The 23,918-nt window shown below is 38.8% G+C and overlaps 2 protein-coding genes across 2 annotated transcripts in view; both read right to left on the reverse strand.

The window, feature by feature from the left end:
• The window catches only part of GXYLT1 (glucoside xylosyltransferase 1), a 29,838-nt gene extending 12,161 nt beyond the window's left edge, over positions 1-17,677 (reverse strand). Inside the window, exons 1-3 of the mRNA XM_021545295.2 lie at positions 17,478-17,677; positions 8,936-9,028; positions 534-708 (exon numbers count right to left, since the gene is read on the reverse strand). Coding sequence (XP_021400970.1) covers positions 534-708; positions 8,936-9,028; positions 17,478-17,674 — 465 coding nt within the window. The 5' untranslated portion in view covers positions 17,675-17,677. The remainder of the gene's footprint in view (positions 1-533; positions 709-8,935; positions 9,029-17,477) is intronic.
• Positions 8,957-23,918, reverse strand: part of YAF2 (YY1 associated factor 2) — a 48,824-nt gene continuing 33,862 nt past the window's right edge. Inside the window, exon 5 of the mRNA XM_077783476.1 lies at positions 8,957-9,028. The gene's annotated coding sequence lies outside the window, so the exon portion shown is untranslated. The remainder of the gene's footprint in view (positions 9,029-23,918) is intronic.

A 23,918-nucleotide genomic window follows, 5' to 3' on the forward strand; every position in this document is an offset into this window, starting at 1 on the left:
TTTTAAGCACAAAAATAGTAAAACCCTCCACAGTTATAGCTTCATCAGGTTCTAAAACTGTTACTCCAGTCATAATGTAATTTTAATTAACTGAAATTTACTAAAATTAGACATAACTGTATCTACCATATTCAAAAACTGGTGTTTCACTTTCTCTAAACAATGTAAGCACAAATGTAAGCAATGCTGTAAGCACAAAGACAAAAAAAGGACAGATCTACAATTTTTTCTTGTAAAGCCAACTCTAAATAAGCTCACACAAGGTAAGTGGTTTGTGTTCAGAACATCAGGCTGTATTTAACAGATTCAAGATGACAAATCAGAAAGTTTTGGTCTGTCTCTAGGGGAAACTATGGTATCAGCAGCTGGCATTCTTGCACATGAAAAAATTTCAAAGATCCTCATCCAACACTATGAATGCCTCATTACCTTAGACTCCTGCATTTCTGCCACTCTGTCAAACAAGTAGAATTGCTTTACATTGTGCTATAAATTGTGCTACAATTTAATTTAATACATTGTTGAATACTTACTATGTCTTTGAAACTGTCATGTAATTGGTCCTCAGCAAAAATATGAAAATGGAGAGGTTTGATGCTGAAAATAATGGCTGATCTCAACATAGTAACAGTCTCCTCCAGTCTTTCACCACAGGCCACCACTGCTAGATGCATTTTCTCAGAAGGATGTGTTTTCATATAATCATATCTGATACAAAAATATTTTTTCATTTGTTTTTATTTCTAACACAGGCTTAAAGAAAAAAATCTACTATTTACTGCAGCAAGCAATTAACAAAATACCCTTTTACCATACTTAAACCAGCAAAGTATAACTCAAGAGAACACACTCATATATATGTTTCCATTTAACCTGAACCATTCTCATAATCACTCCCACCATCCCAGCCTACAAAGGGGAAAAAAAAAAAAAGGTCTAGAAAATCTATAAACAAACATTTATTGTTTACAATCTTACTATTCATTACTAGCAAAGAAATTCATCAAAACAGCTATTTGAAAAGACTACATGAAGTAACACCAAAATGTCAAAGGCTGACATGACAGCACATTAAGTCTATACATGAGTTTTTTCCCCTTTCCCTGGACTAAATACAGACATAGGAAAAAATGACAAATACAGCAGAGTTGAACTCAACAACAGAAGTGAGATAACACCTACTTTCAAGAAGTTCTGTTAAGAAGATTTTTGACTGATCTAGGTTTTTTCCATTTTCTGCTCCAGTAAGTCCTTTTTTGTCAAACACACCCTTCAGTGCTTCGCCCTTGCACTGACAAAACACAGAAAGCTTTCTCTTGTCCTTGCCTCTTGGAGGAGTACAACATAGGCTGGATGAGGGGGAAACAGCTCAGATGGCCTTGTGGGATGCCCTGGTGCTCCCAGTGGTTCTGGGAAATCCCTCAGGTACACTGACCAAACACCTTGAGGTCCAGGGCCTTGAGGCTAAATCATTGCAAGGAGTGGGGACTGAGAAACCCTTTATTCCTAAAGACACCTGTGCAACAGTTATTGCAACCTGTGCCTGGAATGTATTATAGCAGGCACATTTTAAAGTTATTTTGCTACTAATAAAATAGACTAAAATTGTCATCAGGTAAATACCTTGGTGGCAAACAATGTGGGTATACCAAAAATCTGGATTTCATAGATTTAGAAGGAAAAGCTTTCAAAGCTTTTAAACACACATCAACTCAAAGCCCATGTGCAAAACAATATTATGCACTTGAGCTGTTTGCACAGACTATGGGAGGAGAGGGCTAATTGAACCAAAAGCATCTGAAGGTTTAAATTACAAGTTTAATGCCAAATTACACACAAAAAAGCAATTCTGAAGTTAGAAAAGACTTTACCAAACTACTAGCAATAGAGAAATGCTTGACAAATCATCCATTCTTAGAAACTTGTTGAAGAGACTCTTCAAAACAGAAATTACTACATGTGGTTTTTATTGCATAATCTCTGCTCAATTTATGCAACCATGTAAATACATACAAGGTTTCCTTTAAATTTGCAACAGATAATATGCAAATATGCCTCTTTTCTTTAAGGCACAGAAGAGCTACAGTCATTATTTTTACTTCCACAAGGCAAAATATAAGCAAAGTTATCACTGTAAAACTACTGAATTTTAATGCCATGAATAATTGCTGCATCTAAAAAACATTCTGAGTTTTGAAAGAATTTAGTGCCCTGGAACTAAAAAAATACTCTTTTTTTTTTCTAATCTTAAAACCAGGGATTTAAGATTAATAAAATTTTAATTAGATTATGCAGCCAGTCTTATGTCATGGTTTGAAGCATTATTAAAAATCACATGGATGAAAGACCTCATAGGTCAGATTTAGATCCAAAATAGGGTACCTAAATGAAGGTGCTAACCTCAACTGTGTCTGAAGTGTCATTAAAGCCAACAGAGATCTAATGAGCATGTTATGGTGTCAAGAGAGTAATCCACCTTATTTCAAAGTAAGCACCTAAGGCCTAAATTTATTTTCAACATAGGTATAGTGCCATTTAGTAAGCTCTAAAATATCCCACTTGATCTTCAGATGCCAAAAAGACTGAGTATTTCAAAGATTATTTTGTGTCTACTAGTCCTAAAAAGATGTCTAGGATATCCGAGTGCTTAGTGATTAGCATCAACCACTTACATCTCAGCAACTAAATGGCTGATTACCTGGATCATCCTCTATGCCCTTTCAATTTTAGTGACTGTTTAAGACCTCCCTGACATAGACACCAATATGCAGACATCTATATTCAGATGATTTAATCTGCAGACTGGAACTTTTTATAAATCTTGAAGCAAAATATGAAAATTAGTTCAGATTAACACACACACTCACAAAAAAAGAATCTCAAAATATAATCAAGAATGCCCATTCAGACCTTTATACATAAAGCTAATTTAAACATGACACCATGTAGTAAGTTGTAATATAAAAAACACAATGCAACCTGAATATGAGGGTAGCTGAAATCCAGAAATAAGTACAATGCCACAGTGTGAACAAGCTGCAAGCAGCAGATTAGCCTCATCACTAATCCACTGAAAAGGGAATTACAATAATTAAGCCCTGAAGTCATGAGAGCATGCAGTGATATTGCAAGGTCATGTGACAAATAAGGGCAAAGCCTACACAAACTGCATAGCTGAAAACCAAGCTCCTGAACTACACATAACACACAGCTTTCCATGAATAAAGTATGACAAAAATTATGATGAAGAAACTCTAAAATACACTCAGATTCAAAGACTGTAGTTTATTATTTCTACATCAAGTTACCTCTTTGAAAAAAAGAACATTTTTAAGCCACACAACAAAAAACTGACTAATTATGTTATAATGCTGTTACAGTCACTCTGCACATACAACCTCTTCTGTAACTTTCAGACTCATTGAGTTCAATATTTTTAAATCTATGCTTAAAAATTACTTCTTTAAAAGCAATGCTTAAAAATTACTTCTTTAAAAGCAAAAAAAAATATTTAGAAGGAACTAACAAAAACTAAATTTCAGCTTGTACCAAATGGGAAATAGCTGAACTCAGATTTGTAAATTCACAACATAAAGTTTTATCCCTGAAGCAGAACCCATTGGAAAGAACAGGCCAATATTCCCTCTGTGGACTATTCACTACAAAGGGAATGAGACATATTAGAACTCAGAAATGTATTAAGGCAGAAGTTAAGAGACTTTGGAACTGTGGTCCTTACTCCAGACTCCATGAAAAGACATCCTTTAGTGATTTTAAGCTGCATTTGACTTCCCTGCATACAGACCACTGGGAAGCACAGCCTCCTTTTTAGCAAGCAGGCCTCAGTGCTACTCCTCTCCCTTTCACATACACCTCCGTCCTCTCCCAGAGAGAAGTCCTAGCCTCCTGTCCATCCAGAAACACTATTTACTGAGAACCCTCAGCTACTAGCATTTTTCATTGTTTTTTCCTCTTTCTGATGTGAGAGGCAGCATGAAGTGTAAATTGTTCAGCTTGAGCTCTGCAGTGTCACCTTCAATGTGAACCGTGTTTCATCCATAGAGCCAATTATGTTTTTCATTGTTTGACTTCCTTCTTCAATTTTACGTCTACATGGCTTTAGTTTTTCCACTGATTTTTTCCAAAATTTTCTGCCTTCAACTGCTCCCTTCTTTTCCCACCTGTTCCACTGCAGTTAGGCATGCAGCTACCTCCCCAGAAGCCAGGGAAAGGAAAACCATGCTCATTTAGGTAACTGGTCTGGTATCTGTTATGACCAAGTGACATGAGATCTTGTGGTAATAAATGTTTTTTAACAGTTCAATTGCTGAGTTTACAAAGAGCAAAATGAAATTTATTCTCCAAGGATAGTAACTTGTCTGAACCTAAACAGGCTTGGTATCAGGAATCACAGATCTGGTATGAACTTTTACTGAAAGTCAAATACAGGTCCTGAAAGGGTTAAGATGCTTTCAAAAGTGAGGAGATATTTTCAAAAAACTTGTTAAGAAGCAGAAAAACACAAACGTAGATTTTTTTATATGTACATTTCTAATTACTAATACCTTCATCTTTTGGTGTGGGAGAACCTAGTGGAAAGGATGGAAAAAAGCAACAATAGAGTGAAATACAATCTGCATTTTAGTATGGATGTTGGATAGCCTAACAAAGAAAACTTGGCAAACCTAATTTCTAAAAAAAAAAAATCTCCAATAATGTGGGAGCCCCAGCTCCTGCAGGGGAAGAAAACCCTCTGGTAATTAAAGACAAGAGAGAAGAAGAGAAAGAAGGCACCTGTAACCCAGTAAAAGATACTGAGCAGGATGCCATGACAGGATTTGAATCTTTAGGAAGAAATAAGAGAATTTCAATTTTATGAGGATACAAATTACACATGAAGGGTAGGGACAGTAAAAATAAACAAAACACTTGTGATAAACCTCCACACATACTCCCATGAGTTTAGGAAACACATTTAAAACACTCCACTTTTGACAATGTGAGCAAAAACCATGGATTTTAAAACATGCTACTCAGTAGCAGCAAAAGGCCAGGTAAGCAAAAGACCAAGCCTTGCCCTGAACAATTTCTGTGCCAAGTGTTGACTTTCATTCTATACTGATTAATTTTGCTGTTAATAACCTCTGAGAGAAGAACATAAGATATCCTCAGTGAATCTGCTACAACAAGGTTTTCCAAAGCCTGTCTGTCAAGACACAGCCTTATATTTAAAGATGTTTACCATGACACATTGTATACCAAATTAGCATTTCTAGGTCAATTACAGTTACAAAGCTGTAATTCGATAGTAAGCTACAGAGGATTGTTTTGACAGGTTATTTCTAGAACCTTCATGGCATCCCAGCTGCACTTCCTCGGGAGAGAAAAAAAAAAAAAAAAAAAAAAAAAACCACAAATTGTATTGGCACTAAAATACCTACCAGCTCCATAAATGCTTAGTTCTGTCCTTTAGACTCGACACAAGGAACTGCAGTAGAGGTCACCTTTATTTGTAGAAGGTAAAGTTCTCCTATTCTCACATAACATATGGAAAGCACAGGTGCGAGGGTACCAAAACCTTAGTATCCTGTATACAGTTCCATCTAATTCAGTATAATAGAAGTGGTTTTCATCATTAGCGTAAAAAACATTAATTATATTCATTAAACTGTGCAGAGAAAGTATTTTCATATAATCAAACTGTATTACTTTAAAGCTGACACTACAATATACTTCAGAAATACGGTAGATATGTAAGTACAATACAGATGGCTTACTTATTGCATCCTCTTTCCTTTTAATACCCTGTTTGATGTAAATCAACCAACCACTAAGAAGCCTAACCTGGCAGCCTTTAGTCACCAGAAAAACAAAGCAAATAGACACAGTAAGAAGGCAGCAAAGCTACACTGATTAAAATCCAGATGTTAAATCACTCCCACACTTATAAGAAGTAAGATCAAGGTAACTACAGACATTATCTGGATTTGAAAGTGATGAAAATTCTAGTTTTTACTTAGCTTAATGTTCTACTACAGCACTGCATTTAAAACATGTCATAATCAAGAGATTATTCTGCAAAAGTACGCTAATGATACCACTAATAATGTCCAAATGTAATCTACTCAATGCCAAGTCAATTAGTAGATTAGGTTTGAAGTTACAACATATGAGTAATTTTAAATTGACTATAAAAATAGAAGCCCCATTCTCCAGTGAGCCTGATAATTTAGAGAAATTCCTTTTTTCAGGACTAGCAGAATTAATTTCAATATAACCATACCACATGAAGCTCAATATACCCAAAAACTTAGTGAACTTTCTACTTTAGCAGACAACACAAATTAAAACCCACTTAGTTGCAACATCCAACAACTGAAATCAGCCTGGTCAGATAGCCATAGTAATGACCCGTAAGAACTACTTCTTAGTCAGTCCCAGTAGGAAATAAGCAGCCATACCAGCTAGACAGCACTGAGCACCTTGAAATGTGTACTAGAAAAGCATCATCTACACCAAAATCTGAGCCTCATGTTATCTTTCTCAGCATTTTTAAAGTTTTGATAAAATCTATACCACTGCATGTAAAAGCAATAGCATGCTTCCTCTGTCAACGTGAAAGCTAACAAATACTCTGTGCCAGAATGGTGGGAAAAAATGGGTGCAGAATAGCTACAAAATCCTTCCCACATACAGCGAAAGCAATTGATCTTACACTGATTAACCTGAAGATCCTTATTATTCATTATTAGAACCAACACCTGTTCAGAGTTCTTCAATTTCAAATGATCTTCAACTATTGCATGACTCATACTGAGGTCTATATACACATATCTCTCTCTCAAAAATTTTCCAGATTCTTCTGTATGTTACCAACATTTCTATCACACATACTTGAACCTTAAAAATCTATACAACATTAGTTTTCACTTAATACACTTAGAGCTACTTAGAGGAAGTAACGTAGAAAGCTGCATTTCAAAAGTATCAATGCCAAATTCTCTCAAGGGTAAACAAATCCCTGTGATTTTGATATTCAGGAAAAAAAGCTAAGTGAAATTACAGGTTAGAAACAGAGACATAACAAGCTTTTTTTCAAAAAAAATACTTAAAAATCCAAAAGCTCACAACGTCTTAAAATCTTAGTGGAAAATGGAAAGGAGACGTTCTAACTCTGAGACAAATTAGAGCACCTCACTGGGGAATTCAATAAGCACTGAAGTCAGCACAACATATGGGGATTAATTTAATAGTAGGATATTGATAAAACAACCCATCTTAATGTGAAATGTTTAATCTGAACACCACACACCCTTCAGCCATTTAAGCAGCTTTTTTTCCTTTCAATTTCAAAATGTATAAACATGAAATTCTACAAACATTAGGCATTCACCATGAACCATGTTTCATCATGAAAGTGGGCTCATCCAGAAAAGTCATAATCAATGCAAACTTCAATAGAAATGTCTACACAGCCACATACCGAATTCTTAATAGATTAATACAAGTTACATCTTAAGGTATGTGCAAATAAATTGCATGGGATTTGTCCATTTCTGCTTCCAAGGTTCCACTTGCCTCAAGCCTGACAGAATATTCAGAAAGAGGTTTTCTGCTATTGTTGTGCATTACTTTGTATTCATGGACTTCTTCATGCTTTGTGGGGTCAGAAGACAGCAAGACCCTCTCCTGTCTCAGCACTACAAGTGTCAGACTGCCCAGATGCCCAAACCACAATCACATCCTGTACCTCCACCTAGCATAAGCTAAACCCCTACACCCTCAATCACAACAGCATTTGATTTATCCCACTGTGTTAGACTTCATAAAGCTAAACTCCCAAAACATAAACAATAAGGAAAAAAAAAAACATTCTTTCTGTCAATTCAGATTGCTAAATCAGCCTAACAAAGTCAGGTGAATCCCTATGGATTGACACAATATGGATTGCTACTAATGGCAATGAGAAAAACTCAGCAGCGCCTAATTGCAGATGAAGTTCACTAAGAGAATAAAAATAACTCAATCTAAGTAACTTCTTTAAGGAATTTCTTGACAACTGATGAGCTTAAAAAGACTGAAAACACACAAGCAGAGAGGAATAAGGGATCTAAAGTCTTTCCTAAAATAATTTTCAAAAACTTTGTAAGTCTTGTGAAGCTAAACTTTTTTTCCCCTTTGCTTTCCCAGAAATATTCAAGTTTTATACTAACAGGAAAAGATAACCATATCAAAAGATGATCAGCAAAATTTTAAATGTAAGAAAAATTGACTTAAAACTTTGGTCATATACTGAAGAGAAATATGCAGGTTAGAGAACTACCTGACAAGTAACTTACTTCTTTTCAAGCTACCTGTGTAATGTGATAGCCTAGAACATCTGAGCCACCACCTCAAAACATTTAAACTTATTGTTAAAGATAGAGCATTAAAGAGACAGTCTATTCTTTAACATACTAAATGTTAAAGAACATTCAAAACAGTCTCTTCAGTGCTTTTGGATGAAGTACCCTCCTTAAATCTTATAAACATGTAACTTAAATTTTAAAAATCCACATGTACTTACTAAGCATATCATTTTACCACAAGTTGTATCATGGGTATTAGTGTGAAGCAAATATTGTTTGAGGAAAATTATTAATCATTAACTTTTAAGACTATACTCAGACAGGCTTTTAACAGATGTTAGCAAGTTTCCATCTAATGAAGCAATATAGTTGAAAAAAATCTACTCTTGGCAGTAACACTTGAGTCTACAAATCCAGAACACAATGTAACAAGAAAAAACCCAGGTAAAGGCAACGACAATATAAGCAGGTGAAATGCATGTTAAGTAATCAAGATATTTTGTTTTGCCACCTTGCTAAAGAGCCAAAAAACATCAGCTACATCTGTCTGCAATCAAACAATAAAGTACTATTTAACAACATCCTACCTAAAAGCAGCTTCCCAAAAGCAGTTCATTCCACAAACATCAGAGGGCAGCATCCAATAGGAATTCCAGAAAGATACAGACAAATTCTTACACCTAACAGAATAAGACAAAAATAACCTATATAAATGTTACTGATTTTATGGCAAACTTAAATGGATAGTCTCCTAGCTCAAGCAGTTAATTACTTGGCAGAAAACTGGCTATGTAATGCAACTGGAATACAAAGGAGAAGGTATTAAAAGCCAAACAGAAATTTTTAGCGATAGAATGATCCCATCCTTTATCCTTTCCTCTTCATTTATTTTCAGAATGAGAAAAACAGAGAGGCTGAGGAGGATTTTTGAGGATCCTTCTATGTTTTAGGCTTAAATTAAGCCCATAGGTAACAAGTGGATGGTGACACATATTGCTAGAAAGAACTGCACCTTTTCAATACCTTTGTCTACTCAAAGCAGAAGAACAACTCTAACTTTTAATTTCTGAGGTTACATTGTTCATTTAACACCATCCCTATTCACCCATTACTCTAGTCAGTGCAAATCGGATTTTTAATAAAAAACAGCACTTAGCAGCACCAAGGAATTCCACTGTTTCATAACAAATGGTTAATGCAATACATAAATAATCACAACATTTCACAAGTTTTCTTTCTTCATACTAATAGCAAGACTAATAATTCATTGACTTGTGCTACATTAACAGCTAAAAAAGGCAGGGTCTGCTAGTTCACCATTAAATTTTATGCAGCAGCAATATAGAAAATATTTTTTAAATAGAAACAAAAGTATATATTTCAAAAGTTCTGGTGAGAAAATCAACATCAAGAATCACAATCTGAAATGAGTAAGCAGAATATTGTAAAGCAAGAAATACTCTCTTGAGTGACCTTCTCTGCTCCCTGCCCTGGTGATACAAAGACAATAGAGCTTATTCTCCTTTGAAAGTTAGTATCTGTACCTGAAAGACATATGCAAGAATAAAGCCTACACAAAACCTGCTGATGAAGAGCTATTTAAGGACTATAGCTCAGAACTCTACTGGAAGCTTTGCAAGTTTGAAATTAATCCGTACCATCTTGGTAGTGTAATCTGAAACATGTGAAAGCCAATGTTTTGCAAATACCAAACAATAATAACTTAATGTAGCATCAAAAAATGACAAGATTAGTAATTTCTTCTTTTTGTAACACTTTAGAAAAACGACCTGATAAACACAGTGTTTCACAAAGCCTCATTTAAGTGCTGTGGGGGATGGTGCAGCTCTTTGGTAGATCACAGGAAATCCTTGTATTCTGTAGATAAATGTGTTGGCAAGAATTTTCAAGTAATTTTATTTCATGACTCAAGAATGTTCTCCACAAATAAAAACCCAGGTACAAAAAATGAAAATATAGACTTCAACTCTATTTCAGGGATATCTGCACTACTCCTCAACAAAGTTTAAAACCATGAGTTGTCTCTGCCAGATTCTTTCTTACATTACTCTCTGTGGCTTTTGAAGTTTTGTAAAATCTCCAAGGCACATAAGGTCTTGCATTTATCTGAAGAACAATCTTTACGATCTCTACTACTAGCTTTTTGAAATAACTGTTGCTCACTACTTTTAAGATAAATTAATAGACAATCTTTCCAAAAGAGTTTTGTTTGGAAGACTATTATTACAGAGGATTCTGCTTTCAGTCGTCAGTAAGTTTTCTTAGCTGTCTTGAGTATTACCCTACCCAAACAACCAAGGCAAGAGGCAAATCTGAAGTGATGGCTGTGTCACTTCTCTGACACATTAGGCCTTTCAAACATTCCATTTAGCAAAGTATTATCAGCCTTGGGTTTGATTCATATATTTAATATGCATCATATATTTGATGCACATTTAAAACAACACTGTTACTAGAATATGTATGTAGGCAATTTACCTAATGTTAGCTTAAGACATTCTCCTGTCAACAGCAGTCTCCATCAGTTGACCACATGCTACCATATTCCCCAAAGTTTTTTCATATAAAGAATTAAGAGACTGGAATAATTGGACATTTTCTTCTTGTCATTCACAATAAGATCATTGAAAATTCCACTCATTAAGGTATTTTTTTACTTGAAATGAAATTTGATGAAAGATTGGACTACAAACAATTGCTTTATGTGAGAACCCCAGGCTTGGTCTGGGGTCTCGTGTGGTGGTAAAGTCTCTCCTCCAACCCGTGCTTCCAAAAAAAAAATCCGCAGCCTCTTGTTGTTCGGTCTCAAGGCAGTTTATTGCGAGTTATCTAAAAAATTGTCTTCTTGGGCTGCAGCTGTTTGATCAGCAGCCCAGGCAGAGACACACACACACCCTGACATCCTCTCTGTCTGCTGTCTTCTTCTTCTCTCCCCCTGCCCAGGGCTGCTGCTATCTTTTATATGATATATTATGTATTATATGTTTACAGTTTTTCCCCAATACCTACTACCTACATTACAGAGTGCTTTTCTACTCTAAACCAATCCACAAGTGCCAGCATCACCAAGAACATGGAGGCAAGGAAGAAGGAGGAAGAACAGGATCAGCCCACTTTCCTCCATCTTAGAACCTCTGACCCCCATGTACAAAGTAAAAACCCCCCTGTACAAGTGCTAAAACCCCCCTGTACAATACTAAAAAAATTTCCCCTCTGTTTTGTAACTACTTTTACTATACTATCTAACCCTTTGTGACTGCTTGCTCCACCTCTAAAGTTGGTAACTCATTCCATGGCTCAAACTCAAAATCACAGCTGTTTCCAGCTGCCTGCCAGGATCTAAAATGCTTCTGACCAAGGCCTGGAACCTCTAAAAATACCTAAGAGACATTTTGAGTTCCAACAGCTTTATACAGCTAGGGATATGCATTGTACCTGTTCACAAACAGGTACAGTCATTGTTACCTCAGAGAGGTTACTAGTCCAACAGGAATAGTCACCTTCAGTACTATGTAGGGATATTTTGCTCACATCTGTTGTTATGTGATTAAACAACAAGGCACACAGAGTATGCTAACACAGCCTCTAATTAGCAAGGGCAGAGAGAGCTCATGAACCAGGCAGATCATCCATCCACCAGCCTAGGTAACAGGAGATACTCTCCAGGCCAGTTTAGCAACTGCTAATGGGGTTACTGCCTGAAAGGGTGTAGGACTCACTGTGGGATCAAAGGTGGACTAGGGAGGAAGGAGAATGCAAAAAACAGAGAGATGGTAAGATGTTCCAGTCACATTTGATGACTTCTGTTCTCCTGGGTGTGTCAGAGTGCCTGCAAGTGAGAGGATAGCCACAGATGCCAGGTGCCCACGAGCCTGTGGTGCCAGGGATTGGCGAGACGTGTGTGCACACCATGTGTGGGTGGGTGCATGCTGGTGCATGTAACCACCAGCAACCAAACCATCCTGCAAGCAGAGCAGGAGGCTGGGGAGCCAGGTGTCAGACAGGCCATAAGGCTGGGCCAGACTCTGCAGAGAACAGTGAGTCTGAGCTACTGAAAGAACCTCTCTTCACATAGCCACAAGGTCAGGGTCTGAGGGATAGCAACTGGAAGCACCACAAAGTCTGAGCTGGCCACCTGGGGTTTGAGGAGCAGCTAATGTTTAAAGCTATAGGTCAGGACCAGCTATCCATAAGACTCCCTCTCATGAGGCAATCCTGGGGCCTGCTGCCACAAGGCTAAGGCCAGTAACTGGAAAGATCCAGCACATTCACCTGTACATGTGTCTGCACATCCAAGAGGGTGTGAATACTAGAAACTGAATTGGGTCTGCAAGCCTCAAGGATTCACACACTCAGGTCAGCAACAGTGGAGGCCAGAGGATCAGAAGCCAGCTCCTGGATGGACCAAGTGTCTAAGGCCAGTTACAGGAGGAATCCACCTCACATACACTAATGTATTTATTTTTCATTAAAACCTTTCACCCTGATCAGTCAGAGAAGGGAACAGGATCAGGACACTTGTTTGTGGTTGTGCAAGCACTGTTACCTGTGAGCTGATCTCTGTGGCCAGTCATGTGTGTATGCACTAGGAGCTTATGATCCCATTGGAATAAATGTTCCGCTTTGCTACTGCCTGGACACCCAGGAACATGGAAATGCAGCAGCTTTGCCTTCATTACACTACTGGGCTGGACAATTCCTAACATGTACCACTGTCAAAAATACAAAAAAGAAGAAATAGGAAGTTTCAAGAATCACTGGTGTCATAGACAATCATTCTCAGTGATCTGTTTGCCAATTCAAAACATCTCTTCCTTAAGCATCCAGCCATTTCTTAACTAAGTCTATCAGTTAATCTAGCTTCAACAACCCTTGGTAGCAGAAATTTTAGTACTGCAGACATAGATAAAGTGTCTATACTATGACCTGAAAACTTTTCAGAATGAAAGGACAATTTCAAATTAGTGTGCAAAATACATAGCAGTGCATAAGTTGCAGTCATGAAGACTGAGGCCCTGTGCTCAGGCAAGTCAAGTTTTAACCATAAGAAATCCCTCAACAATCAGTGGTAACCTTTCGTTAATGAAGTTCATGTTTATCAGAAATACTTTTCAATCCATGTGGCATATTTGTAGTACTGTAACTCCACAGCAAACTTAGCAGAATGTCCAAATGGTGAGGGGTGCAGCCCTGATGACTACATTCCTGTCATAATTCCTTTCATTAACAACCTAAGTTTTATCAAGTGCATGAACCAACCAATAGACAGACTTATGTCTCTCATACAGCACAGTCCACAAGTGCAGCAGAACAGGAAGGATGCATTTCGTTCCTGCTCCGAATCACACAGAAGTAAGAAACTGGGATGATAACTGCTTAATTCAACTCCAAAATGCATTAAGAATTTCTAATTCTCCTCAACAGCTTTTCTGAACATTTGCAGCAATACCACAGATTTGTTATGATGTATTTTGTCATAGCAGCAATGGCTTTATTAGATAGGAGACAGTCAATGCAATGCTACATGTCTGTCACCTCAACTTTTTAACTGGAAAAATCTTGATAACATTTCATTGCTTCACAACATTCCTATTCAAAATAATATTTGCTGGTCAAATGCTTGTAAAATCCAGCAGAGTTTTTAAATGAAGTTTCAACTTGAAATAATTGAATATTTCATCCTTTTAAGTTTACCTCATATTTTGAAGTTCTTTGGCAGGTTCTGGACCAATTTCTTAAAATAAGAATAGCTGAGAAGCAAACTGGTGAAACTGCTGGTTAAGCTCTGATACCAATGAAAACAGCTGTGTACAGGCCAAGGAAAGAACCAGCTACCTGTTATAACCATGCCCCTCTGCTAAGCTTGTGGATATACTTTCTACCCTTTTCCATGGACCATAGTCCACTTAGCTCTCCCTCTGCCAGAACAGTTAGAGAGCAAGAGACTGGTACAATCAAACATCAGTGCCACACATAGCAGAATGGTATGGCTGGCAGCACAAAAACCCTACACTACAGTGTAAGGGAAACATGTTCCGTTTTAATAGGGTTAAATTCACTGACCTCCCTAAACTGAAAGAACTGGACAACAGACTGATTCCTTCTGTGTATATCAAAATTCTATTAGAACAGCACTTCTTTGGACCTGAATAGAAAGATGAACGTTATCTGCCTAACTGAAATGGCAATACTGACAAAATACTACCTTCAAAAGAGTCAACAGGTCCTCCCAGTTTTGTATCATCTGCAAACTTGCTTAGTACCCCTTCCAGTCCTGTGTCCAAGGCATTTATGAAGATGTTTAGCTATTAAATTCTTCAGCTGTTTATATCAAGTGTTCTTCAGCTGTTTATATCAAGTCTCAAGATACAAGCCTTCAGTCTCCAGTCCTCTTGTTCCTCAGGCATGGAGTAGCAAACAACTCCTTACCAAAGAGATTACCCAATAAATTCCTGTGAATTACTACGTTTACTGGAGGATCCTGCCTCAACCTGTAATTCTATTTTCAATATGGTACTTCCTTTTAAGTTATTTTCTTCTTAAACATGTCCCCACCATTGCTAAATTCTTCCAGGTGTAGTATTCCAAAGCCTTATTTGATGCTTGAAGTTTTCATGTTTGCATGTTTCCAAAAACTAACAGAAAAGTCAATGTCTCCCTCCCCTATCCCAGAGCATGATCAAGCTCTTTCTGCCCACCAAAGTAGACTATCCAGGCAAAGAAAACACTTCTTGGCTAAAGAACACAGAAAAACACTGATGAGAAAAAAACAAAACAAAAAAAACAATGCCTTAGGATGACAGTTATATTTGCTTTGCTGAACTGTATTTTAAAGCTATCAGTGAACACAGCTGAAGCAACCCATTTATGAAAGTTACTATTAATGCATACAAAATGTTAAACTTCAAGGATTAGATGGTGATCTAAATACAATTTACTCTGTAAGGTTATGCACCCTTCAGTATATTACATGATCACCAGACAGTCAGAAAGTGGCATAAAACAGATACATGGCCATAGTGCTCAGTCTCTACTGGAGAAGTAGCTGATGTACAAAAACTGAAAAACACCAATACATTCAACAATATGTTTGTGTCACTTACAATAGTGAATGTACTGCAGTTTAACAGTCAAGAATAATTTACAAATGCATCTAAAGGAACATTCAGTGGAATATTTTTTAACTGCCACAGGACAGAGCTTTTCCTTAAACAAAAGCCTTTTCTCTTTTCTGAGAGTGTGACTCACAAAAAAGTTTTGCACATGCACTTTTTGCACAAACAGCATGTTTCAATAACTTATAACACGGGATGTTTCCTGAGCCTTCAGCTTGCCAACAATTTATAGGTAAAGAATTCCCATACAGGTGACAACACACACTGGTTTTGCAAGGACATATACCCCCAAAAAACTGTATACAGTGGAATGTTTTGTGACACTTGAGACCTTTAGAAAAGAACTTTGTTAGTAAAACTTTTCTATTTGACAACACGGTGCCCCATGATTTCTATCTCATCTGATACAATGGCAGCAAGAAGCTTCTTGCACCTTCCTGAGGTTCTTCTCCACTCATATATTTAATTTAAAAACTACACTTTCAGTACAAATACTAGAACAGTATAACTTTTAAAATAAACTTGGTTCTTCTTTTGCTTACTAGCAGTATGATGCAGCTTGAATTCATTTCAGTGTTCAATAGTATAAATAATTTATTTACATTATCTTCTACCCAACAATACTTTGCTTCATTTAAACTGCATCTTTTTAGTAAAACAAATATCATACATATGGTTTTTTTCACCATATTGTTACTTAGAACTAGTAGATTTCAACCACTCAGAAGTTCTTCCTCACAAACTAGAAGTGAGGCATAATTATCCTTGCATTTTTTTCATGTTAAAATCTGTATTAACTTGAACTAACACAAAAACACAGGGAAAAAAAATTATTTTAAGCAGTTACACCAGTCGAAAGCTGGGTTTCACATTTCAGCTGACTCCACCCCTAGTAACTCAGAATGCCTTTTCATGGTATTCCAAGATTATTAAATCAGAGTTTGTCATCTTGCCATCCTCCGTAAATCCTTTACAACTGCATCGACACTTTCATAATTACATGATGAGGCAATACAGAGCGCTGAGTTGGCAAAAAACTAGGTAGTTTTCAAGCAGGTCACCATATCAGATCAACTCACTCGTGTGCTCAGAGGAGCACAAGCAGTACAAGGCCTGGGGGGTACCGGAGCTTGTGCAGCACTGGGAAGCAGTGAGCATCGCCAAACCAATAAACTGAGTTTGCTTCAAACTGCTGTGGAATTTCAGCGGAAGTAGAGCTACAGTGTCCCAGAATGGCCTGGTCCGAATTTTCCCTCTATTTTCAGTAACAGATTTCTCATCACTCCTTTTTTCCTGACTCCGGCAGCCGCAGGTGAACAGGATTACGAAACTATAATCTAAAGGAAAACTAATAATTTCCATTCCATAATCTCACTCAGCACTTGGCCACATTAAAGTTTCTGCTGACAGAGTGCAACAGAACTATGCAGAGCGTGAGCTGCTCGGGTACGCACCCCTTTAATTACAGAACTAAACTCACTGGTCGCTGTGGGGAGACTGGCTGTATTAAGGTATCGCGTAACAAACAGATTTGCTTCACTGAAGTTATATTTGATACCCATAAAGTTACTAAGTTTCAGACCTGAAGGAGAAACGTAAAACTTTCTCCTTCTGGAGGAAGGAAACTCAACCCTCGTCGCTTCACCCGCCCTGTCCCACCAAGCAGCAGCTAGGGACGGGCTCAGCGCCGCGGGGACGCACACGGGGCGGTCTCGGTCGCCGACAACGCCACTCCTGGAAGTTTTCCCCGCTTGTTTAAGGCTTCCCGCAGCGCCGTTCTCCAGCACCCGGCCCGCGGAGGCCGCAGGGAGCGCACAGACCCCGCGCCCGCTGCCCCGAAAGCGCCGCCAGGCCTCGGCCCCGCGCAGCCGGGGGCGCCCGCGGCGCGCTCCGCCCGCGGCCGGCACGGGAGCGGCGCTCCGCGCCTCCCGGCCCTCCCCGCAGGAATGCGGCAACTGCCCGCGGCCCCGGCCCCGGCCCCCGCGCCGCGTACCTGCCGGTCCCCGCCTCGCCTCGGCCCGCTCTCCCTGCCTGCTGCCGGGCGCCGGGCGTGGCGGGCTCTCGGGCCTGCCTCTCGCGGCCGCCGCCAGGCTCCTGCTCCAGGGAGAGGGCCAGCTGGCTGAGGCCGTACAGCAGCGAGCAGACGGCGCAGCCCAGGCACAGCAGCGCCACCCGCGCCAAGCGCCGCATCCTCCCGGCCGGCGCCGGCACCGCCGGGCGGGCCGCGGCTCCGGCGGCAGCACGGCGGCAGCGGCAGCGGCGCGGTGCCCGGCGCGGTCCCGGCGTGCGAGGGGCGGGGCGGGGCGGCCGGGGGCGGGACCGGGCCGGGCGGGCCGCAGGGCGGGGCCGTAGTGGTGCTCACTGTTTATTTGCCCCAAAAGTGAGAAAAGCCGCACCCCCCCCCCCCCTTTCCCTCTGCAGCCCTCCCTCTGTCGCGGCCCTGTGCTCAGCCCGGTCTCGCCCCCATTCAGGCCTCCCGAATGTGGGACCCTGGGAGTAAGTCGAGCGACGAAGTACCCGAAGTAGAGACGGTGGCAGCCCCGGTCTGCTCCGCACTGGTGCGGCTTCACCTTGAATCCGTCTCAAAATAAGAAGGATGTAAAGCTGTTAGAGAGTGCGTGTCTCCATTAAGGGCGAAAGCGGGACTAAAGCTCCCTCAAAATGACACTCCATTCTTGCTCTCAGTGTTTCTGTTGCACTTTTCCCCTGTGAAAGCTTCACAGCTGCTTCTGAACAAGGATATTCTATACGTGTAAATACCTAACGGAAGGGTGCCAAGAAGATGTAGACAAACTCTTCTTGGTGATGCCAAGCAGTAGGGCAAGAGACAATGGGACAAACTGGTACACAGGAAGTTCCACCTGAATATGAGGAAGAACTTTTTTTTACTGTGCAGGAGACTGAGCACTGGAACAGATTTCCAGAGAGACTGTAGAGTCTCCCTCACTGGAGATATTCCAGAACTATATGGACACAGTCCTATGCAATGTATTACAGGAGGACCCTCTGGTCCAGGGAGGCTGTACCCATTGTGGTCCCTTCCAACCTTTACCCATTTTGTTATATGCCCACTTATTCCTTAGACAGCTGAAGTAACACAGATGTCCTTTTTCCTTATACAGACACAGCCTGAGCATGCAAATCACTTTGGACTCCAGGGACCTTCCCTTTGCTGGCCTTGGCACACAGGTGACTGCATGGCACCCTGGCCAGAGAAACAGGTGGGTGCTGCTGGGCCAGAGAAGCTTGGAGAACTAAGCCTGAAGGATTTGTTTGCAGTCACTAGCAAAGATAGGGGTATTTTAGCTCACCAAGTCATGCTTCTGGACAACAAAATGTAGGTCTGTGAAGTGACAGAAGAAGTAATAGCTGTACATCTTGCGAGATGGGGGAAATATTGGTTGGGTTTCAGCTAAATCCAACACAGTAGTGCATCCTCTCTCTCTAGCCCAGACCACTGAGCAAAGGCCTAACATTTTAACTAACCTATACTATTGCCAAGGTAAGTATTTTAAAGTCATTATTCAGTGCTGATCACTCAGCTTCTGGCATTGCTTTAAAAAAAAAAAATACAAGTTTGAAATAATTTTGCTTACTTCTTTGCCCTTAACAGTGCATTTGGCTCACAGTTTTTCTGTGGACTAGAAACATCCTTTTTTAAAACAAGTTATAATATCCCCATTCAGGACCCTCCATTTTAAGAAAAATGCCAACATAATTTCCAATAAACCATTAAAATATAGTTCTATTATAGCTTTTGTGGTCTAAGGATGTATGTTATATGTGAATGCCCATAAAACCTGAGTCATAGCTTACTGCTGTTCTTGGCTGTGCTTGAAAGAAAGGGAAAGTAAGATGCCAGCTGGCGACTCTGGAAGAGAAGTAATGCCAAAATTGTTCATCACTTCTTCCTCAAAATAAAAAAGAAATGAGGAGAAAAGGTGGCCCTCAGAAAATATGAGCTACTCAAATCTGTTTGCAGTGGAGATACTGGGATGATTATTAAAAGGTACAAGTAGGGAAATTGAGGTTGAGAAAAAAAACCCTAAACACAGAATTCAAGAGGAATAAGGAACTAGGAAGGATGAAGAGAAATCAGGGCCAAAGATAGCAATGTGGTGATGGGAGAGGCATAAATGAACTGGCAGAGGATTTGTAAAAAGAACTCTGGAAAGAAGTTACTGGTTTGCATTGCAGGAAGAACTAGCTCTGTAAGCACCACTCAAGGTCTTAGCTGGACTTTCTGCCCCTGTATTCTGTATTTCTTAGTGCTTTCTGCCACAGCCTGCCATTCAGCTTTCCTGATTTTGTGTTTGTGCTCAAGATCAGGTTCATTGCTCTCATTGCACCTGCTGACCTGTGTCATGAATTCTTGCACTCTCCCACTTCACAGCCTTTTACACACACTGTCAAGTCCATATGGCAGGGCATGAGTAACACAGAGACATGAGAGTCAGAATAGACAGATATAATGGAGTATTACTGACAGCAAGCTTAAAAGCAGAGACCACTTATTTCCTGCTGAGGTGTGACACTTGTCTTTTATATGGAAGAGTGTTCCAGCCAAGGAAAATGAGGTCTGAAGAGTGTTATAGTGGCACCAAGAATAAATGTGGCAGATGGGTAGTACTCATGGTGTCATGCTTCAGAAAAAGAAATTATATTTTTAGAGGGGAAAATAATAAATAAGAAGTGCTAAAGAGAGGTAACAGAGGAAGAATTTTTTTTATTATTATTATCAACCATGTCATTACCCAAGTATGAAGTTAAGGACTTCTCTTCATTCAGTGCTGTTCAATAATATGTGAAAAATTAATGAATTATATCTGAATATATCTGCAGTGTTCTAGGAATATAACTAAGGCAAGGTCAGAGAGAAAGCATCTTTGTTAAGTCCTCTGTTGTTATTGGGGAGAAAAAAACAGCTAAACCTACACATACACACACAAGGCTTTTTTTCAGACTGTAAAATCTGTCCATTTAATCTATCAGTTCTTCTGATGAAAGATAAAATGCTTCTTAATACAAACTTGGCCTTATGAATATGGAAAATAAGAAAATGTTACTGAAATGCCATACCTGAATTGTATCATTGAGGAAAAAACCATTATCAGATGGTATATAATTACCAATTTAAGTTTATAAATTCTTTCGATTAATAATTACATATCTTTGTTACTTACCATGAATAGTTTATGAACAATATGTAACAATTAATGCTACAAGGTCTGCTAGTCTTTAATATGAAGAGTTACAATCAGATGCAAGATTCTTTCCTTTTATTAATGATTCAAAATCTTTAATCCTTTTCTTGACTAGAATTTAGTTATTTAGCCATGTATCTTTTGTATCTTTAGTATTCAATTCTATTTGCTACCTCCAGAAAACAGCTCAAATCCAAGAACTACAGGTGACAATTAATTTTTCTAAAGAACCAGTATCTGATATTTCTGCAAGTGTGTTCATAAGGGTCATAAGAGCGGTCACTGTGAGCCAGAAAAGGAAACCAACATTCTAACAACTCATTAGATAAAGAGATAAATCAGATCAACTTAAATTTAAAAAAACAGTCCTAATAGTTTATATAATTCCCCCTGGTTTTGTTCTTTCACAAAATTAAACCATTATTTAAGTTGGTAAAGCAATAAGGTTTCGTGCTGATAGATTTGTGTCAACACTGCCCTGTATGCAGACCAGTTAAGGGTTTTTCAAAGGAAAGGTACTTTCTTTGATGTTCACGTGCCCTTTCATACAAGCTGCAGTGTCAGCACTTGGCTGTGACAGATTGCAAGGTTGAGTAAGTAGGAAGAAACTGCTTTGCTGCCATGTGTTGTACATATGGTATCATCAGACTTCTTAGGGCAATGACTCTTTTCTTTTGCTGCCATAAATCACTTTTTTCCCTGCCTATTAACTTTTAAGAAAAAGACTTAGTTTGGTACAATTGCTTTCCACTCGTACTGCATCTACCCCTTCAAATTTCCTAATGTATAAAAACGTTAACAAAAATTCTCAAAATCAATTTTCATTGACAACCAAAGTATTACCTTCCCCCATTCTGTTCCTATCTAGTTCTCATTGTTTAGCATTGTAGTGTGTCTAACCTACTTCAAGCAGGAGCTTAAAATATTTTTCAGTTATTGTTGATAATCACAGTAACACCCAAGGACAATAGAAATAGGAAAAACATCTAGAACAACAGTGCACAAAATTAAGTAAGCTGCTTTGTAAACTGTTTAGGAAGTGGTGTGATACTTTGAAAATTTCCTAATTTTTTCTAATTTGAATTAATTATTTCTTTATAAATAGTACACTTCAAAATTTATTTAATAGATTCTCTGTAAGTTATTAAACATTAGTAAAAATATTCGTATCATTCCTCTTAAGAAATTCAAATTTCATGCTCTAAATCAATAAGCATCTGTATATATAGGCTTGCACACTATTTTGTAGTTTACTACATTAAAAACACAGAATGAATACTTTCTAGGAGCACAAATTTTCTTTTTATTTTTTTTTCAATGTTTTTGTGTCAAGTGCTTTTTTTTCTGAAAAGATTTCTACATTTGGAGCTCCCAAACATCAGTCCAGAAGGGATTCACAGTGTTAGACTTTTATTTCTTTTTACATCTATTTAGATGATGCATCTATTTGCATCATCTAAAACTTTCCAAAGACCATACCTGGCATGGGTATAATAAAGAGGAGATAGGTGACAGCCGATATGGCTTTACTAAGGGCAAATTGTGCCTGACAAATTTGGTGACCTGCAGTGGACTTAGAATGTTGATGGATGCAGAGATGCCATATACCTGCAAAATACTTGTGCAAAACATTTGAAACATCTCATGTGATATCCTTGTCTCTAAACCAGAGGCTGACGAGAAGCTCAATGTGTGCTCACAGCCCAGAAAGCCAAACGGGTCCTGAGCTGCATGAAAGCAGCATGGCCAGCAGAGCGAGGGAGGGGATTCTGCCCCTCTGCTCCACTCTCATTAGACCCCACCTGTAGTACGACATCCAGCTCTGGTATCCCCAGCATAAGGAGGACATGGACCTGCTGACAGAGTCTAGAGGAGGGCCATAAAGATGACCTGAGGGCTGGAGGATCTCTCCTGTGAAGACAGGCTAAGAGAGCTGGGCTTGTTCAGCTGGGAGAAAAGAAGGCTCTGGGGAGACCTAATTGCTGCCAGTACCTAAAGGGGCCAAAAAGAGAGCTGGAGAAGGACTCCTTATGCATGCAATTGGTAAGACAAGGGGGAATGGCCTTAATCTGAAAGAAAGTAGGTTAGGTTAGATATAAGAAAGAAAAATTTCGCTATCAAGATGCAGAACACCAGAACAAGTTGCACAGAGAATCTGTGGATGCCCCATCCCTTAAAGTTTTCAAAGCCAGGTTGGATGGGGCTTTGAGCAACCTGGTCTAGAGGAAGGTGTCTCTGCCTATGGCAGGGGGATTGGAACTAATGACCTTTAAGGTCCCTTCCAACCCAAACCATTCTGTGATTCTATGATTTGTGTTTAAAGTACTTTTGCAAAGAGTCAAAGCAAATGTACGTACTCATGCGAATACATACCATATACAATAAATACAGAAATATGGCATGAAGGGCTGGTGTTTACTTATTTGTTTATTTATACATAACTATACTTAAGTTTAAAAGTCCTTATTGTGTCCTGATGTTGTTTGCTACAGAATCGGGTGTTTTGAGTCCCGATACCCAGATCAGGGTTTTTAAATTTCTATAATATATTTTATCTCTAATAGAAAAAATACTTACTAGCAGTAACCACGCACAACAGTAACTTTGCATTATGCCTTGAAAGTTCATTTTTTAAGATGAAATGTATCAAATAATCTGAAAGCAGCTAAGGTATTTTTTTACCTTTTCCATTTCACAGTAACAGTGCAGATTCCACACAGTGAATTTATACTATTTGTATTAAGTATGTTATCCTATTCACCTTTTTTATGATCTTTAAAATGAATGCATTCACCCAGTAAATAATCAGACCATAAACAAAAAAATTACTCCTTTTATTTTAGGGGTGGGATTTTTTTCATATTTGATGTAAAAATTTTATACATTTTATTATTATTTCAAATCAAAAAAAGGCTGCATGTCTTGGAAAGCAAAACTATATCTAGCAAACAGCTAAAATGAAAAAAAATATTAGACAACTGCCAGCTGTCCTTGTAAGTGGAAACAGAGGTATAGAAGAGTTGTGAAGTCTCTGAGAGCCATTTAGCAATGCAAGCCAGATGATACACTGCAGCCAGTAGCTGCTATTCTGAATGAAAAAGACAACAGATTTATTTACCATTTCAGTAAAGAGGTGTTTTGGAAAGTGGTCCGTCAGTCAAACCAGCTAAAGCATTGACTGACTTTGCCAATTTATTTACCTTTTTATTTTGTTCATCTGTACCCTGGTT

Source organism: Lonchura striata, chromosome 5, assembly GCF_046129695.1.
Source record: "Lonchura striata isolate bLonStr1 chromosome 5, bLonStr1.mat, whole genome shotgun sequence".
Classification (NCBI taxonomy): domain Eukaryota; kingdom Metazoa; phylum Chordata; class Aves; order Passeriformes; family Estrildidae; genus Lonchura; species Lonchura striata.